We start from the raw sequence: 17,464 nt of genomic DNA, 5'->3' as shown, positions 1-17,464 counted from the left end.
GTGCATTACGATATGCACATCCTGATTTCTGTACAATACTTGTGTGAAAAGAACAATATTCATTAAATGTATTTCCACATAATTCATTTAATGAAGGACAATGTTTTGTTTCTAAATCAATGACATTATCTAATGCAAATATTCTTTTAATCCAAAGAGATTTCTCTAAACCTTTACAATAAAAGGTTGAATTCTTTGCGCATAATTGATATACAAGGTTTCGTATACATGATACAGTATATCCAGTTTTGCTATTCCATTTCAATCCATGCAAATTTAATGTTAACCAGTCAATTTGTTTTTGACATCCTAGTGATAATAAATTATATTCAACTGGTGATTTTACCAAGCAATGGAAATTTACTGTATCATCGCATGCAGTTAAACAAAACTCACGAATAATAAATTCGTTATCAGACATTTTAAAACCTTGAATATCAATAATATACTGATTTACACATGGTGAAATTTCATTTGTATGAAAAATAAAAAACGGAATTATCTGTCCAACAAATTCTGTATTTTGTAAAAGATCACACGTTTTATGCATAAAACATAGAAATGAGATTTCACTATGTTCTTGTTCAAACACTTCAAAGAGTTCACTAAGAGTTTTGTCAAGAGATAAATACTTCACTGCAAATGATCCAGTATTATGAAAATGTCTACATTCATGAGGAAGATGTAACCTGCATTCCACGCATTTCAATGGATTATTGTTGTGTAAGTATACTTTTATAGTTTTTAATACACAGTTCACATTAATGTTTTCACCATTACATAACACACATGAAACACTAGCACTATTCAAATACATTTTTTCAATCTGAAATATTCGCTTTCCGTTTGTCTTTTCTTATGAAGATCTCTAGTAATTCCGGTAAATACTTTGTATCACTTAATAATTCCACATAGGCGTCATAAAATTTTTCTCTAGTTAATAGTCCGATAATATGCGTGTTTGCGTACAAATAAAACACATCATCTTCAACACTAGGACTTGCTATAATACTCCAAGCACGGATTTCCAATAATTCTGGACGCGTCGTCATACAATCATGATCAAAATCATGATTAGATCCTGTCGTACACCCATCACATATTAGTGTTTCATTAAAATTCCATTTTTCAATAGCCTTCTTTATACATTCGCGATCCAGTTTTTCACTATTACAACAACAATCTAAAGCCCAAAATCGTGATGTTCTTGATAATACAATTGGAGATGATGGCGGTGTTGGTGAAACTGTTAGCGCTGGTGAATCTGTTGCATCAAAATCAAATTCTTCATCTGACGATGATTCGTATATTTCTCTTTCAGCATCAGATATTGCTTCAATATTGCTATTGCAAAGATCCTTCTTCTCATACGACTGCATGATGTATCTTTATATATTTTGTCTCTTATAACCTGTATTTAAAGTATTTTCATAACCGCAAGGTAATGACGTGTTCGGCATTCCCAACATTAAAGTTATTTTTATTAGTTTGTCCCCAATTTATGATGTTTATCTCCCACGTCTGCAATCTTCCTTTTGTTCACCTACCGCGGCGCCAAAGTTATTTCTATCAGTCTGGCGGTATTCTGTAATGGTTACCAAACGTGTCAGCAAACTTCCTTTGTATTAAAATTCAAGTTTTAGCAACGCCCTGCAAGCACACATCATCACTCTTACCCAACCGGGTTTCCAAAAGCGCGGGAAAAGTTCAGTTCATGTCTTAAGTTCACCAGCAAAAAACGTACGGAAACCACGCTCTGTATATGTACCAGCATAGTATATCATGCCAAAGTATACATATTTTATACACGACATCTTTCAGATTATTACCAACGAGTAATATTTTACATATTACGAATGAGTAAAAAGTCACGCATGAATAAATATTTCCCTCCCATCATACAGTATTCAGCTCCAATGATAAGGGTCCCGGGTTCAATCCCAATACGTATCACACATTATAAGTGTTCTCACCTTCTAATAAAATGGTTTCCTCCCACTTTATGAGATTTCATAGAAATCGATCCATAAAATATATTAGGAAAATATCTTTTTTATTCTCTCTCACATATTGCTCGTGTAATCTTTTATTCTCTCTCACATATTGTTCGAACATCTTATTTGTTCCGACTAAATTATTAGGAGAATATAAATATTAATTTAATCACTAATACGGATTTAATTCAAATCAAACCAATTCAAATTTCCATTATTATTTTTAAAAATAACCAGTATAGAGTCTCTACAGACACGTATACACACTCGAAAAAGACCACATGACCTTTTCCAACAATACAGACATGTCATCACAACTAAAAACAAAAATATAACAACTTTCTAACACACGTAAGCAGGTCATCGACCCATAATGACATACACGCCACCCTCTGACAACATCCATTAAAGAACCATGTTAGAACATCATTATTACGTAAAGTACCGTTAACATTCTTGCTTTCGGGTGTAGAAGTTTGTCAACCACTACTGATGTCGATGTTTAATAGAAGAACTGTCAGAAAGATTTCTGCAGACTAAACTTTCAGTGTCAACTTGCTCTCTTGTAATGTATTAAATAAAGATATATATTATGTGCCAGAATATTGCAAGACTTGTGACTCTGCCTTTTACTTTCGTTCACTTGCTGTTCGTTTGAGATAAAAGGAGACGAAAAATCTGAAGAAGGTTCCTTATATATATATATATATATATATATATATATATATATATATATATATATATATATATATTAGGCCTAATCGTTTTCTTTTGATGTGCCTTGTTTAGCTGTAGACTTTCATATCGTTATTATTATTATTATTATTATTATTATTATTATTATTATTATTATTATTATTATTATTATTATTATTATTATTATTATTATTATTATCTTGTATCTTTTGTCTGCTCTGTGCCGTCTGAACCAACTGATTTATAATCGTGATCCAGTAAATATTTCCGATGCTCCTATCCCTAGATCTTGAAGGTTTAGTTGGTTCAGGGGCACAACACAGGGATGGCTCACCGAGTTAGGAACCCCCTTCACTCCTCAAAACTTCGTAACTCAGCAGACATCTCTACATTTTCTTAAGAAAATTATGGTTGCTCTGGAAGAGAAATGGTTGATGTACCTTAAAGATTTGATCTTAGACCCTACACTACATCTGGGCTCTTCTTATAAGAACAGTTTATTTGTACTATTTTTGCTGAGAATATAGGGTAGTACTTTAAAATTACTTATCGTTTCTTGAGTGTAGAGTAACCAATTCAGTACCATCTAGCATTAATGGTTCGTCAGGTGTGGCATGTGAGGCCTGGACTCACCTTATTTTTGGGCAAACCTAATTAACTTTTTGCAATAAATTTTATCTGTGTATTTTTTTTAAATAGAACTGATTTCAAATTACTTATTGTATAACACGAAACAGACTTCTTAAAATTCATTTACTCAAGTGTAGAAAGTGTGTGTAAAATATTACAGAATTTAATAGAAATTAAAGGCAAAAGCGAAATTGTATATTCTTTGGCATGATAATTTCAGTTTTAAAAATTCCAATACTGTATTAAGGCCTGAAACAGATTTGGCCTCCTCAGCAGCGAAGCACTGTTGGCAACGCAAATACCCCTCTTGCACTCTGAAAGGGGTGAGGGGCAGGGACGTACGCAGGAATTTATTTCGGGAGGGGTCTAAAGCGTTTCGGGAGGTGCAAATACAATTTGAGGCTAAATTATATGAACATTTCTAAAATTGTCCCTATAGACTACATTTACAAAAAAAAAGTCGAGATTTCGAGGGATCTGGACCCCCAGGACCCAACCGCTGCGTACGCCCCTGTTGAGGGGATAACCAAAGAGCAATAGTCTTGGAATAGCAATTACTCCAATGTTCTGTGTTTCAAGGGAGGCCAGTTGAAAATGGGTCTGCCTACGCGCACTGCGCATGCTTGATCCAGAGAGTGATAGTTGTCATACTCTTTGCTCTTCCCCAATCAAGCAAATTGAAGCAAATTGAATAAATTTAAACCTAAATGTTTAGTATATAGAAGTAACCAATTACATATGATATTTCCTTCACATTAACAACTTTTTTAAACATTTAGAACGTTTTACTGAGGAACTATAATATTTCCTTTGAAGGAAATCATCTGTTTTTCAAAATATAGCTATGGTGGTCTATACTTAGTTTCTGGTAAACATGCTGAAAACGTTGACGAAAAAAACTGTAGCAATTATGGCAATTCTGTGAAACATTTTTGTAGTAAGAGCGCGAAAATCGACGTATAGATCGGGTGTAATATCGTGATTTTCTGAATATTTTATATTGTTTTCAAGCGATATTGTGCGTTTATAAGATATTAATATGTAGGATATTTTTTGTAAGTTTGTAACAGTCAGGGGCGGATCCAGGGGGGCGATTGCCCCCGAAGAGGAAACTTTCGTATTTTATATATAAATAAAACCCATCCCAGAGTTTGGAACTCTTAAAAGTAGCTCTAAGTAGTAGTGTTACAACACCGCCCTCCCCAGAAGTACGTCCTGGATCCGCCCCTGGTGACAGTGTGTTGGAACATTAGACTTGTGCTGAATTAATGTGTACATGATAGAGAACATTGGTTCGTGTGATATGCAACACAAAAGGATCGTCGCATCGATCTTTTGTACGCGTAAGGTTAAGTTCGTGTTTTAATATTTATGTTAGAAATTCAACACATAACTTATTTCTTTGTGTTTAATATATATGTTTTCGCTATTTTCCGTATAGGATATAAATTTTTTGTAGGTAAGGGAGGAAGCAACAGTGATCAGTGGCGCAAATCCAAGGGGTGAGGGGGACATGTCCCTAATCTTGGAACTGGGGGATTGTCTCCCCAGTAATCCGAATTGAAATGTGTTTTTAGGGGAGAAATGTGATGATTTGTTTCCGATTGCCACAAAGGAAGGTGAAATGAAATTGATGTCCCCCCAGAATAAGCCTCAAATCTGCCGACCTCTCAATGTTGAAGACAACTTTGCTCCTCTGATCCTTCACAGTATTGGTTTTCAACTTCATAAATATTTTGAACATCGCTTAAAAAGAAAAAAAAAATAATGGGCGGAACGGTCTTACCCCCCCCCTCCCCAATGTTGAAGACAGATTTGCGGCTATGACAGTGATTCAACGTTGAAAAAAAAAAAAAGATTCTAACCTGACGATCGTTTTCTTAAAAGCAATGCTGTTTTTGTAACAAAATATAAGGAGATATAGGAGAGATCCAAGGGGACGTTCGGGGCGATTGCTCCCCCCAGAAGAGGAAGATTTCTTTTGAATATGCTTTTAGAAAGATTATATCCTAATACAGTTCGACATTCAAAAATCTTGCAACCTCTGGATGAGTGTCAGATTATTAAACCTCTTGATTTTGGAATTGGTCGAAGATGAGAGGTGGAATGTACTCCAAGTTGAGAAAAAGTAGCATATTTCACAGTAGCTTCGTAAAATTTGGTTTTAGTGAAACTTCTTTTAATGCTTAAGTTTCTTTTAATGCTTGAGATTGAAGTTCTTTAAGAATAAAGTATCATCATTATCAACATTACAATAAATTACTACTACTGCTAAGATGCAGCAATACAAAGCAGTGTACTGTATTTCTGTTACCAATTTATATGTGGTTTTAATTTATGTTTCTCCGATATGTAATTTCTAATTTCTACTTTGAGATACATATATTTGGTATTCTTGATTTTCAGCACGTGGGAAAACACGATGATGAGCGAATCGATTATCAGGGACCTCGAATCTCAGGGATTGCAACTGAATAAAGAAAAACAATCGTATGTTGGTAAGTAGATCAGTTAGATCAGTTTAACAAATTAAAATATTTATATCAGATTTTCTTTTTCTGTTTTCGTTGTCCCTGGTTTCATTCCCAATGGAGTCCTTTCATCAGATAGAAGTCTAGTCCAAGTAATGGTTTGGATCCGGCTTTAACCATACTTTCCATTTCAGTCTCAGCGCTACCTTTCTCAGACGTTTCTTTTCATGCAGCCCTTGAGTTACATTATCATTACGTTTCCTCCTCTTCTTCTTATCCCTCCTCACAACATGACAAAGTCATATCATTCGTGGCACTTGTATCTTTTTGTTCTATGTCCAATTGTATTTATAAAATATCTCACAAAACTACTTGCCCTGTAATTACTCTGATCAGCAAATTCGCAACTTGTAATTAATATTTCGCAACTTAAAGACCAATAATTACTCTTACCCAGTTGTCAATGTCTGCCATTCAGATAATGCAATTCTTCAATACTTTAATAAGTATCTTATAGTCTACTCCATTGCGTTTATTGCATCTCCAATTCTCTAACAAGTCTCTCATTACACTAATTATTTTCTTGTGCTATTATATATCAATCTAGGGTTGCCATTTGTCGCAGAAAATCCGGGACCGTCACGAAATCGAGATCTATTCTCGGGACGCTTAAATGTCCCGGATTTCAGAAGGGAATATTATAGTTTGCTTTTCTCACACAGGATTAGATATGTAATAATTATAATACACGTTCTGAAAGCCACGAAACATAACAGATCCTAAGAAATACAAAAAAAAAAGCTTACCGGGAGGAGGGGGCAAATCATTTGCTTACGTTTGCTTAACTAGGCAGGAAAAAGTCTGCTAAAATGACTAAAAATGTGATTATGTAATACTTGAACAACTATATCTAATAGACGAAAGTAAGTTAAGTTAGTATATAGCACTACTGTAAAATAAAGCAAGAATCTTAATTAAGCCTATATATATATTATAAAACTTCAGAGAAAGTAGCTGTAGGGTATTGAATATAAAGTGTGATGAGCGAGAAATGTTTAAATATGTGAACAGTTATAGCGTAAAACTTACGTTAGATATAGATAGGGTTGCCATATTTCAAAAATGAAAATCTGGGACGCTTCTATATTTCGAGAATCTTTGAAAGGCTTAAAATGAAAAGAAGTGTTATATACTGTGAGTTGATCAAGTATTACGTCAGCCTATCCCTGCATCTCCAATAGGTTTTAATTAGTCGCGGCTCTTGAAGAAATCAGTAGGTATCTTCCAGAAGCTCGTCATTATAAATCTATCAACTGGAATTGTTCGTTACTGAGAGGGTAAGAGTAATAGTCTATATTTGTGTGTGTAAGTAGAAAGGTATAATTGTTTTTTATGACCTTTCATACTACAAAATGAATGTCCTTTATTGTATACAAATCGGGTCCCTTTTTTATTTTAACTAATACCTGTAACACAAGACAATGTGTTGTTAAAGCGATTAATGACATATAAAGAAGCAGACCCTTTTGTTTATCTCTAAACGGTATGTATTATATGCATAATATATTATTAAAGTGGTCAATAACCTTCTTTTTGCAATAACAGATAATACCACAGAAAAAATAACAAGAGTACAATTATTTGCAGCAGGCTAAAACAGTGAATATCACGGCTTCTCATTCAGTGGTGGCAATTACAGAGAGAGAGGAAACAGACTCCTTGAATACGTCCCAAGTTACTGTTTCAGCGTTGGATCCGGCAAAATTTAATAGAAACAGAAAAGAGCACTTTCAAAATAATAGCGTACGGGAAGAGAAAAAGAGATTCAATGTTTCTTTTGCCGTAAATTTAATCACAAAAGTTTTAAATGTTCTGAAAAGAAAAAGCAGGAAAGATCGAAACACACAGTTTCAGCTTCTGTGTTGGACGGGAGGAATCCTGTTAAGAAAGAAATCCAACCCTATTTGTATGGATATTTCTATCGGGCTAAGAAATTTTTATATCTGGACAGTGGTAGTTTTATCTCATTAGTTAGCAAGTCTGTTGCTAACCAATGGAGGAGGAGAGGGGCTACTTTTGAGAAAAAAAATTCTCTAGCGAGCGGCCACACGAAGAGTATAGGCATCATAACACCTTTTTTCTGCGTAAAAAAGGGTAGATTTAGACATAGCTTCTACGTTCTTCAGGACATAAATATTCCGATTATATGTGGGGCAGATCTGATAAAGAAAATGGGAATTTCATTACACTTGAGAGAGGGTGGTTGGAGGTTTCAAAATGAACATAAAATCACTCCGTTTGTCCAACCCAATGAAGTTGACGACCTCGACAATACAAACACTTGTAGGTCAACAACTAGAAATAGAAGAATGAAGGCAAGCAACGCCAGGGGGTCTGTTTTCCCCAGTAACCTCACCCGGGAAGAAGAAAGGGAGTGGTCATTCACACAAGGCTTTACAAAAAAGGTTTTAGGATCAGGTCGGAAGAGCACCATAAACAACGTGACAACTATTGCAAAAAACGAGGACACGAACCGTCTTCCAAGAAGACGGTAGTTCGTAAACAATTGAGGGAACCTCTGGTTAGATGTCGTATTCTTGGGTTCGAAGAAGTTATGTACCTAGACGTTGGGAGCAGTATTTCTTGTATTAGCCCTGAGATAGCTGAAAAGTGGAAGAAGAGAGGGGGAAAGATAAAAAAGAATTCTTTTGAAATCCTGTTAGCTTCTGGTTCTACGAAGACTAACGGTTCCATGACAGTAAATGTACACTTTTATGGTAATACTGTTCGACAAACATTTCACATAGTCCCAAACCTGATAAAATCTGTCCTTGTCGGTAGGAGTTTTATTGCAAAAGCGGGCTTGTCAATACATTTAAAATCAAATGGTTGGAGCATAGACAATGGAGAAACACTTGTTTGTTTATTTGATTCCCCGGAAGCAGTAAAGAAAGAAACAGAGAGTGAAGTACACCTCATTGAAGAAAATTACACAGAAGAAAATTTAGTTGACAGTAAAGCAATTTGAGAACTTCAAGAAGGGGATGAAGTCTTATCACAATTAATTTGCTTTTTGGAGAATGATGTTTCAAGTTTCAGCAAAGCAAAGAGAAAGAAACTTAAACTCCTAGCGAGAACAGCATTCATTGCAAAAAACAGAATTTTGATGAAAACTGTTAAAATCAGAGGTTTAAATCGAGATGTCATTTGGCTTCCTACTAAGTTGAGAGCTGTGGTATGTGATGTAACCCATAATAAGAAATATTCTGGGCACCCAAATTTTAAGGATACTCTTTTGAGAATAAGAAAGAAATACTATTGGAAGACAATGTTCAAAGACATTAAACAATTCTCACAAGCGTGCGTCGCTTGTAGTATCTTTAAAGATGCTGGTAACGCAAAATACGGATTTATGTCTAGCACACTCGTGGAGACGGCAGGCCAGTGTGCGTATATTGATGCCCTAGGGCCATTAATTAGATCAAGAACAGGTAAAACCCATAACATAATAATAATTGTATTTTATTATATTGTTATTTTTTCTGTGATAATACATTATTCTGTGGTGCAGTGTTGCTAGTGTTGACATGATCTTGAGTGGACGCAGCTGTATGTTCTTTGATGTAATGATTGCATTCTTGACAAGATTATCGGACAATGGAACTGCATTGCTTTGTTGTAAGACTGACTTTTGTTGACAAAAATATCGAACAATAGAATAATGTATTAAAGAACGTTGCTCGTGTTGTCTTTGAGTGGACTCAGGTGTGTGAACCGTGGGAAGAATGTTAGGTATCTTGGATAATAGATTTTTGTTGTAATACCGCCTTTGTGTTAAAAAAATATCGGAAAATAGGTGATTGCATTATGGAATGTTGCAGGTGCTGACCTTGAGTGGTTGGGAACGCAGGTGACTTGTATGTAAGTAACGTAAAACCATCTTGTTGTAACGTAAAACCTTATGGCTTTAATTAGGAAGTTTATTTGCGAATGAGCTTGACGACAAGGAGACGTACTTTTCTCCGCCGCCGCTACCGTCGAAGAAGCCGAAGTCCGGGAGTACAGAATCACCGGAGTACGATCAAGTGATTTACATTTCGTCTGTGGATGATGAGGTATATACATGATCTTCAGATGAAGAAGAAATTATAGATGCACAAACGTCGTAACTGAGGTGTACGTGTAATACTGCAAAGGTGCACGCCAATTGTATAAAAGCACTGGTTACGTAAAAAATGGAAAAGATTTTTGTTGTTGTATATAGGCTACGATGAAGGATATGTGAATTAAATGGGGCATGATTGCTTACATATGACCAGGATAAGGCTTTTGAGGCCCCGGAGCCGACTATTTCAAGCGGGCTCTATGTCACGAATAATTCCAGCGCATAAATTTTGGGTTTGTATAGATTTAGAAAAACTAGATTTGCTCTAAGTAATGATAGAGCTGTTTCAAAGGAATTGTCACCAGCAGCTAATAATTTGGTTTGTAATAGAAGTCTAAATAGCTCACTTCCTCATAAAATAAGTATCGTGAAAACGCTGATGGAAGAAGACCTAACCTTAGCGATACCGCGAGCTGAAAAAAATAGCATGGGTCTGAAGCCTATAATATTACAAGTTGATTGTTATATTTAAGTATTAAAAAGACGGATTTTGGGAGGCGGCTGAGCCTGGGTTCCATTGGCTCCACCCTTACTCCGCTGCTGCATTTGACAAATACGGAATTAGAACATGCAGCGAGAAAGTGGTTGTTGGATGTGGGCACGGAAGAAAAAAATATAGGTACCGAAATCACATATTTTTGGAATATTTGCACAAGAAATTTTTCATAACACATCTTAATAAATATACATCTTAATAAATGCGAATAACAATAACTTTTTTATCTGAAGTGGTAAATATTCTTATGAACAAAGATAGAGAAAATCTATATGCAAAATTGTGAAAATAGTTTGTTGTTAATAATGTATTCTCATATTATGGGTGGTGGTGACAATATTTGAGTAACATGTACACACGATATTATTAGTAAACTTCTGTGTTTTGAAAACTGTAAAAGTATACTTACACTTAAACTCAATTTCGTGTGAACAATGTACGTAGACTCTTCAACGTCTGTGTTTATATCTTCAAAATACTGGAATCTTTGCTGCATTGCATTTATTCAACGATAAAACTTGTTGAATTGTTGAAGTAAGACATAATGAAATCTTTATCACAAACCTTATACGGAAAACTAGTGATTGTTTAAAGAATACAGAATTTGTTCAACAAATTATTCAGATTTTCCTTGCGGTGTTCATGTGAAATTTCGCCATGTGTTAATCAATATATTATTGGCATACAGGTTTTAATAATGAATTTATTATGATTTATTATTTAATTCAAATAATGAATTTAGGATGTCAAAAATAAATTGATTGGTTAACAACTCAATTACGTGGATTCCGTTAGGATAATAAATACGGGTATATTGTATTATACACATACATAACCTTGTACATAAATAATGTACACAAAATTTCATTAACACGAATCTACTTAAGAGAGAAGTCCACTTGGATTAAGAAACTATTTTTGTTATATAATGTAGTTAATTTTGAAACAAAACAATGTCCAACATTAAAAATAATTATGTAGTAGAGTTAGGACGAATAGTATTCTTTTCATGAACGTAATATAAAAATTGAGAAAAATCAGGTTGCCCATATCGAAAGTCACAAGAAATTACGTGAATTATTGGTGGCAGTTTCCGCGATTAACAGCATCAACTAATGTATTTTCAATGTTGTAAATTTACCTTTTTCGTGAATGATATTGTAAATGAAAACACAAAAATTAAAAATTAGAAATCTTTTTATTTTAAAAATCATTTTAACTATATGATTATGTTAATAAAAGTGAATAAGCATTATTTTTAGATAAATATTTCGTTTTTAAAATGTATTAAATTCGTATATATAATATCATTCCTTTTAAAAAATGTACGTACTATAAGATACATGAAAAATAATACAAAATAACCACACAACATGAATTCATCATGTTGGTATGCTTGAGTGTTTTTTTTTTTTTCATAAAAAAATATACAATTTTTAAAAAAGAAAGAATGTATCTCTTTTGGCACTGGCATTCTCAAATTATCAAAGTAAAATCCTCGACGATTTTTTGTTTATGTATAAACCAACCAGAGTTCCTGAGACCTTCGACTATCAAGATTAATTGCGTATTAGTGCAACATGTAGTTGAACAGTTTCTGGAATTTTATTTATGGAAAATATTCATTCACATGAGATTTAGTTATTTTATCACCAGGAAACGCTTTTAATCTTTCACCCGTATACATATCGAACTTTATTTTTATTGGTGTTGGAATACTTTTCACTGTTATTTTTAACACCTGAATCATAAACTTCTACATATTCACTGTATGACACGGCTCCATGTACCTACACTTGTAATGGCCGAACCGATTATTATAATGCGCACACTTTAACACATGGAATCCTAATGATGAGTACCTTGGAGAGTCCAAATCCTCCAAATTCATAACATCACGTTTGAACACTTTCTTTAGAAAGTCCTGGCGAGTTTTACCAAGAGTAAAAATGGATGTAACGTTCGTAGAATATTTGCGAAGAATTTCTATAATTAGGAGCATTCGACGTCACTCTTATACCATGTAACATCATAAAAATTCTCACACAAGTACTGGTTTGCCCCTATTAATGACTTACACAATTCAGTTATAGCGTACGGAGGTTTAAATATCCAATTTTGAATGAAAAGTATGTCTGGATTAGCTATTGCTAATTCTCTAACAGTAATTTAATCATCTTCCGGAAAGTGGAGAAATGAACAACCCTCATTGTACACAACTGATTGAATTTTAAAGTGAATTATCACTATATGCATTTCTATTTTTCTCTATTTGTATAAGAGAATTAAAGTGTGCGTATACAATGCATGTGATCGGTTGTGCTAATCATTCTTTAAATGATACTTTTAAATATACGGGAGCGTCAAATACAACGTCCCAAGTATTATTATCTAAACAACTTGTAGGGGACGGAATAAATACATACATATTCCTATACTTGAGAACAGACTTTGGTAACCTAAAATGGATAAATTATTTGAAAAATCAGGGGTGAAGGGATTGAGAGGAAATAATTTTGAACTAAATGGTAGTTCTTGTTAAGTTCTGGAATTCAAAAGTTAACTTCTGATTTCTTGTTAAAGGCTGCGTTTGAAACAAATCCAATAACAATAGCTTTAAGTATGTTTCCAAGCAACATATTATCGAGATTTTATGAATTTACTTGTTGAGTATCGTATAAGATCTAGTTTTGACTCCTGTGAGAGGTAATTTGGCCGGTTCATGCATAATTTTTGTATTTATATCCATGACTACATTTGTAGACGCATCAACACGACATGTATACATAGCAACTTATTTTATCACTATTTTATAAAAGTATTTGCAGCAAATATTAAACAAATCTTTGTACGATGAAATTTAATACGAAGATCAACTTTATTAGGAAGTACACGACCTAAATCAGCGAAATCAACATGGATACGATTAAACATTTCAAATGGCTTACATCTCATAACAAGAGCTGCACGTTTAACAAAACAAATATTTGTATTATCTAATTTATTAAATTGTTTTGCAGTAACTTTGTACTACAAGGAAGGTGTCAAATGACTTTCCGATGCCTTATTCGAATAATTTAACAAGGTTTCAATGTATGCACGATAAGGATTTCATCCCGATGAATTAGTTAATATGTCATTTAATGAAATATCAACTTGACTAAATAGTGAATGCAGAAAATTGTTTACCAGTACAACTACGTCGGAGTACGAGTAACTTTTACGATATACACAAGAACCTCTTTAAACAGAGGATTGTCTAATGCATTATCTGCAACTTGAATTCTGATTGTTTATGCTTGACAACCTACCGCTTTCACACCTTGTTTAAGAAATGGTTATGCAAAACAATCCTAAGGAAACAACCAGTACTATGTCCATTTTGATAAACATCACCTGAAAAATAAGATATCCCAAGACCTCGTGAGTAACATGCACATCCTACGTTTTGGTACTACTATTTGGCAGTAACACGTTCATTACAGTTAATGTCCCAGATCGAAATGACAAATTTCGTCCTGCATGGTTTTTTAATAGTATGTCGATATTAAACTAACAAGTGCTAAATAATGAATATCTTGACGTGTCATCGTTTGAACTTTTCTGCATTCCATTTTCACATTTCCCTTTACTAAATCAGCAGTTTGTGCAAAATTGACTTAGCATTTGAAGGTGGAGTAACCTTAATAATCATATGTAAATGTTGAATTAATCTTGATGGCTGAACGGATTTGTTTTACTCAGCGAATTCACACTTGAGGCTAACCTTACTATTTCACAAATATTTATCCTTTTTAACGTTTAAGTATTTATACGTATACGTATATTTAAACTCATATTTAACCCTTTTAAGTTATATTGCCTATTTTTAGGTACTAACGTAATGTCTTCATTGTTCGACTCAAAAAGTTCCAAAAAGGTCTTTACTTCGTTTTTCTTTCAACGTATGATGAGGCATTGCAGAACACGTTACGTATGATTTCACGCCTTTCTGCGTGGTAATATACGATGTGATGTAGTCATAACTTAAATTTTTTGTTTTGCCCATTTTTATTATTTTTGGTGGGCTTACATTTGCACCAGATTGAAATTTTGAACACACATTCAGTGCACTCCGTAGAATTTTTCCGATTCTTCCAGAACTTGCGTTAAAGCAGGAGGGTCCAAATTGACAGAAAGGTAAAAAAGGGACATTTTCAACAAAATTCCATTTTACGCTATTTCTTCCCTCATATACATGATGGAGACATGCGAATGGTACCGTTTGAAAGGCTGTTCTATTCTGAAAAGAATGATGTACGAACAATGGTCCTAGATAAATACTGATGTCTCAGGAAACTTTTACCGGAGAACCTGTTTCATACGGGAATCTGGGGTATTGTGGATATATTATTTTTTGCCGGGCTTACTTTTGCGCCTAGAAGATTGAAATTTTTACACACATTCAGTGCATTTCTTAGTATTTTTCAGATTTTAAGAAGCCTGCGTTAAAACAGAGGGCCCAGAGGGTCAAAAAGCTAAAAAGGGATATTTTTAACAAAGAATTCCTTTTTTCGCGATTCCCCCCTCAGATGCATGATGGAGACATACGAATGGTACCGTTTGAAAGTCCACCCATTCTGAAGAGAATGATGTACGAACCATGACCCTAGGATAAATAGGGATGTCTCAGGACATTGTTATATTATATCCGGTTTTTTGAGTAATCTGGGGCATTGTGGGGATCATTGGTAAATATTTTTTCCTGCCCTTACTATTCAAGAAGCTTGAAATTTTTTTACATACATTTAGTATACCCCTTAGTATTTTTCAATTGATTTTGCGATCCGTGCGTTCACACAGGGGTACAGAGGGGCTCAAAATTTGAAGTTATTTTGAAAAAAAAAATCCAATTTTAAAAAAATTTCTTGCCTCAAACACATGATAGGGAAATGTGAATGGTACAGTTTGAAAGGTTATTCTACTATGAAAGAACGAGGTATGAATAATTTTTCTACGATAAACAGGGATGTTCTGTAGGCGCTTGATTGAAAGCCTATTACCCTAAAGAAATGTACCTCAAAAAAGCCATATTTTAAAAGGGATATTTTTTGTAATTCTTATGCATAAGATATTCCTTTAATTTCGTCGCAGTTCCAATTCTTCAAATTTATTAGTTAGAGTGTTTATTTTAATATTCCTACATTTATCAATGACATATTTTGTGACGATTCTGGTGAATGTTGTTTTTTATGATTTGTTTGTATTTACAACGAGAACATAATTATCTGTAAAAATATATATATATATTAATTTTATTTGGCATGTTTTGTCCTTGTACGATGGTAAAAGTCACTTTAGGAACCTAATTTAAAAATTTTTACTTCTTTGTAATTTAAATTGTCTTCTATTAGTTTAATAAAGTATGATACGGAAGTGTCGTGGCTAAAATTTCGACCACACTTTTTGCGGTGTTTTTGCAAACACCCTGTACATCCGCGACGAGTTCTCATCTACATACGTTACAAAAATTTACTTAAATCAGTTGTGATACGAGTCTCACCAAGACTTATTAATTTTTCTCCTTTTCGAATTCTCTGGAATAATTCTGTTTCTTAAAAACAAACTCGGAAAGACGACAGATGTTAAGAGCGTAGTGGTTCCCTTCCGTTGCACTCTTCCCAACCCTTACGACGAATTATGATGTGATAAGATGCTTTTTTCTTTTCTCCCTTTTTAAATTAACTTCTCTTTTATACCGTGAATCGTCTAGCCATGTACAACCGTAGGTGCGACCTCCAGACCTTAGCGTTTGGGTTAGTCTATACCCTATGCGTCGCTATTACTCATCATATCTGATACTAATGTTACAAAACCCTCTTAGAATATTACTCAGAGTATTAAATATATTTAGCACTGACTCAATATAGCTTTACAGCTGCCAAACTGACCTTTGAACTGAACACTTGTGGTGACTATGCGTCATCTCTTCTGGTATAATGTTGTGCAATATTAACCAGTTGTAGCTCGAACCCATGTCTGTATTCTATTTATTCTTTTACTATGTGTTATCTTTGTGAGGATGAGAGCATTGGAACATATCAGAGTCACTAGAATTGTCACGAGCCTATCTTAAGTAAGATGAGATCTTCACTAGCCAATTAGAAGTCGCCAAGTGGTCCAAACCATTACCTCACCAATAGCCTATCAACTTGTAAAGAATCATCTCTATCTATCGCACAGTCTGATGCAATACGGACACACCTAAACCCAATCGACATAAAACCTCAGGATTGGGATTTCTCGGGGTCTTCGCCCTCTTCCTCCACGGGAGATAGGGCTCTGCAACTCCCGCAGAGCTCAGGGACTTTATAATTTACTTAGAGAAGATATTATCTCTGGAACGATATCTCTGGCAACGCTGTGTGTACACCAGCGTAACAAAAAACACGTTATTACATACCTCACACATCTGTGTGTAAGATGTAAAACAGACACTGAGATCTTGCCCGAAGAACGTGTCCTAATATGATATACCCTTTATGAGTTATATCACTAATTTCAATGGAGGAAATACCGGTAGACCACAGTCCCACAGTCTCATGACGTATACATCGTTGTAAAGCTTATAGAGCACAGACTTAAACTATATAGCATTGATCTCTATTTGATCCTCCTGGTAGAAGAAAAAAAAGAAGAAAGTTGAAAAATTACAAAGTACCGGTACTTATTTATTTATTATTAAGAAATTATAATTGCTGTATATGCATGCTGTATCCGGATTTTACTGAGAACACCACCCAATGTAATAGTTGTCCTTATTTGTTCCAACTGGAAAATTGACCAATAGAAGTAGAATATGTGTCTTAAAAGCCTAATAAATATAGGTAGAAAAAACACTGAACCGGGTCTTGTAGTAATGTATAATTTAGTGTTGACATTTTTTTATATATGAAAAATACCTTAGAGAAACGGTGTTCAATAGTCTACCACTCTCCGAGAGTGCATAGGTCTGCTGTGGTGAATTTTCCAA

General features: G+C 34.2%; 1 protein-coding gene across 1 annotated transcript in view; it reads left to right on the top strand.

Moving 5' to 3' along the window:
• Positions 1-17,464, top strand: part of LOC145676591 (uncharacterized) — a 192,536-nt gene that overhangs the window by 44,910 nt on the left and 130,162 nt on the right. Inside the window, exon 2 of the mRNA XM_081747425.1 lies at positions 5,727-5,818. Coding sequence (XP_081603551.1) covers positions 5,727-5,818 — 92 coding nt within the window. The remainder of the gene's footprint in view (positions 1-5,726; positions 5,819-17,464) is intronic.

This window comes from Thermobia domestica, unplaced genomic scaffold (genome assembly GCF_964235325.1).
Source record: "Thermobia domestica unplaced genomic scaffold, izTheDome1.hap1.1 HAP1_SCAFFOLD_234, whole genome shotgun sequence".
Taxonomy (NCBI): domain Eukaryota; kingdom Metazoa; phylum Arthropoda; class Insecta; order Zygentoma; family Lepismatidae; genus Thermobia; species Thermobia domestica.
Note: the sequence above shows the minus strand (reverse complement) of the source record. Positions and strands in the feature narration are given on the sequence as shown.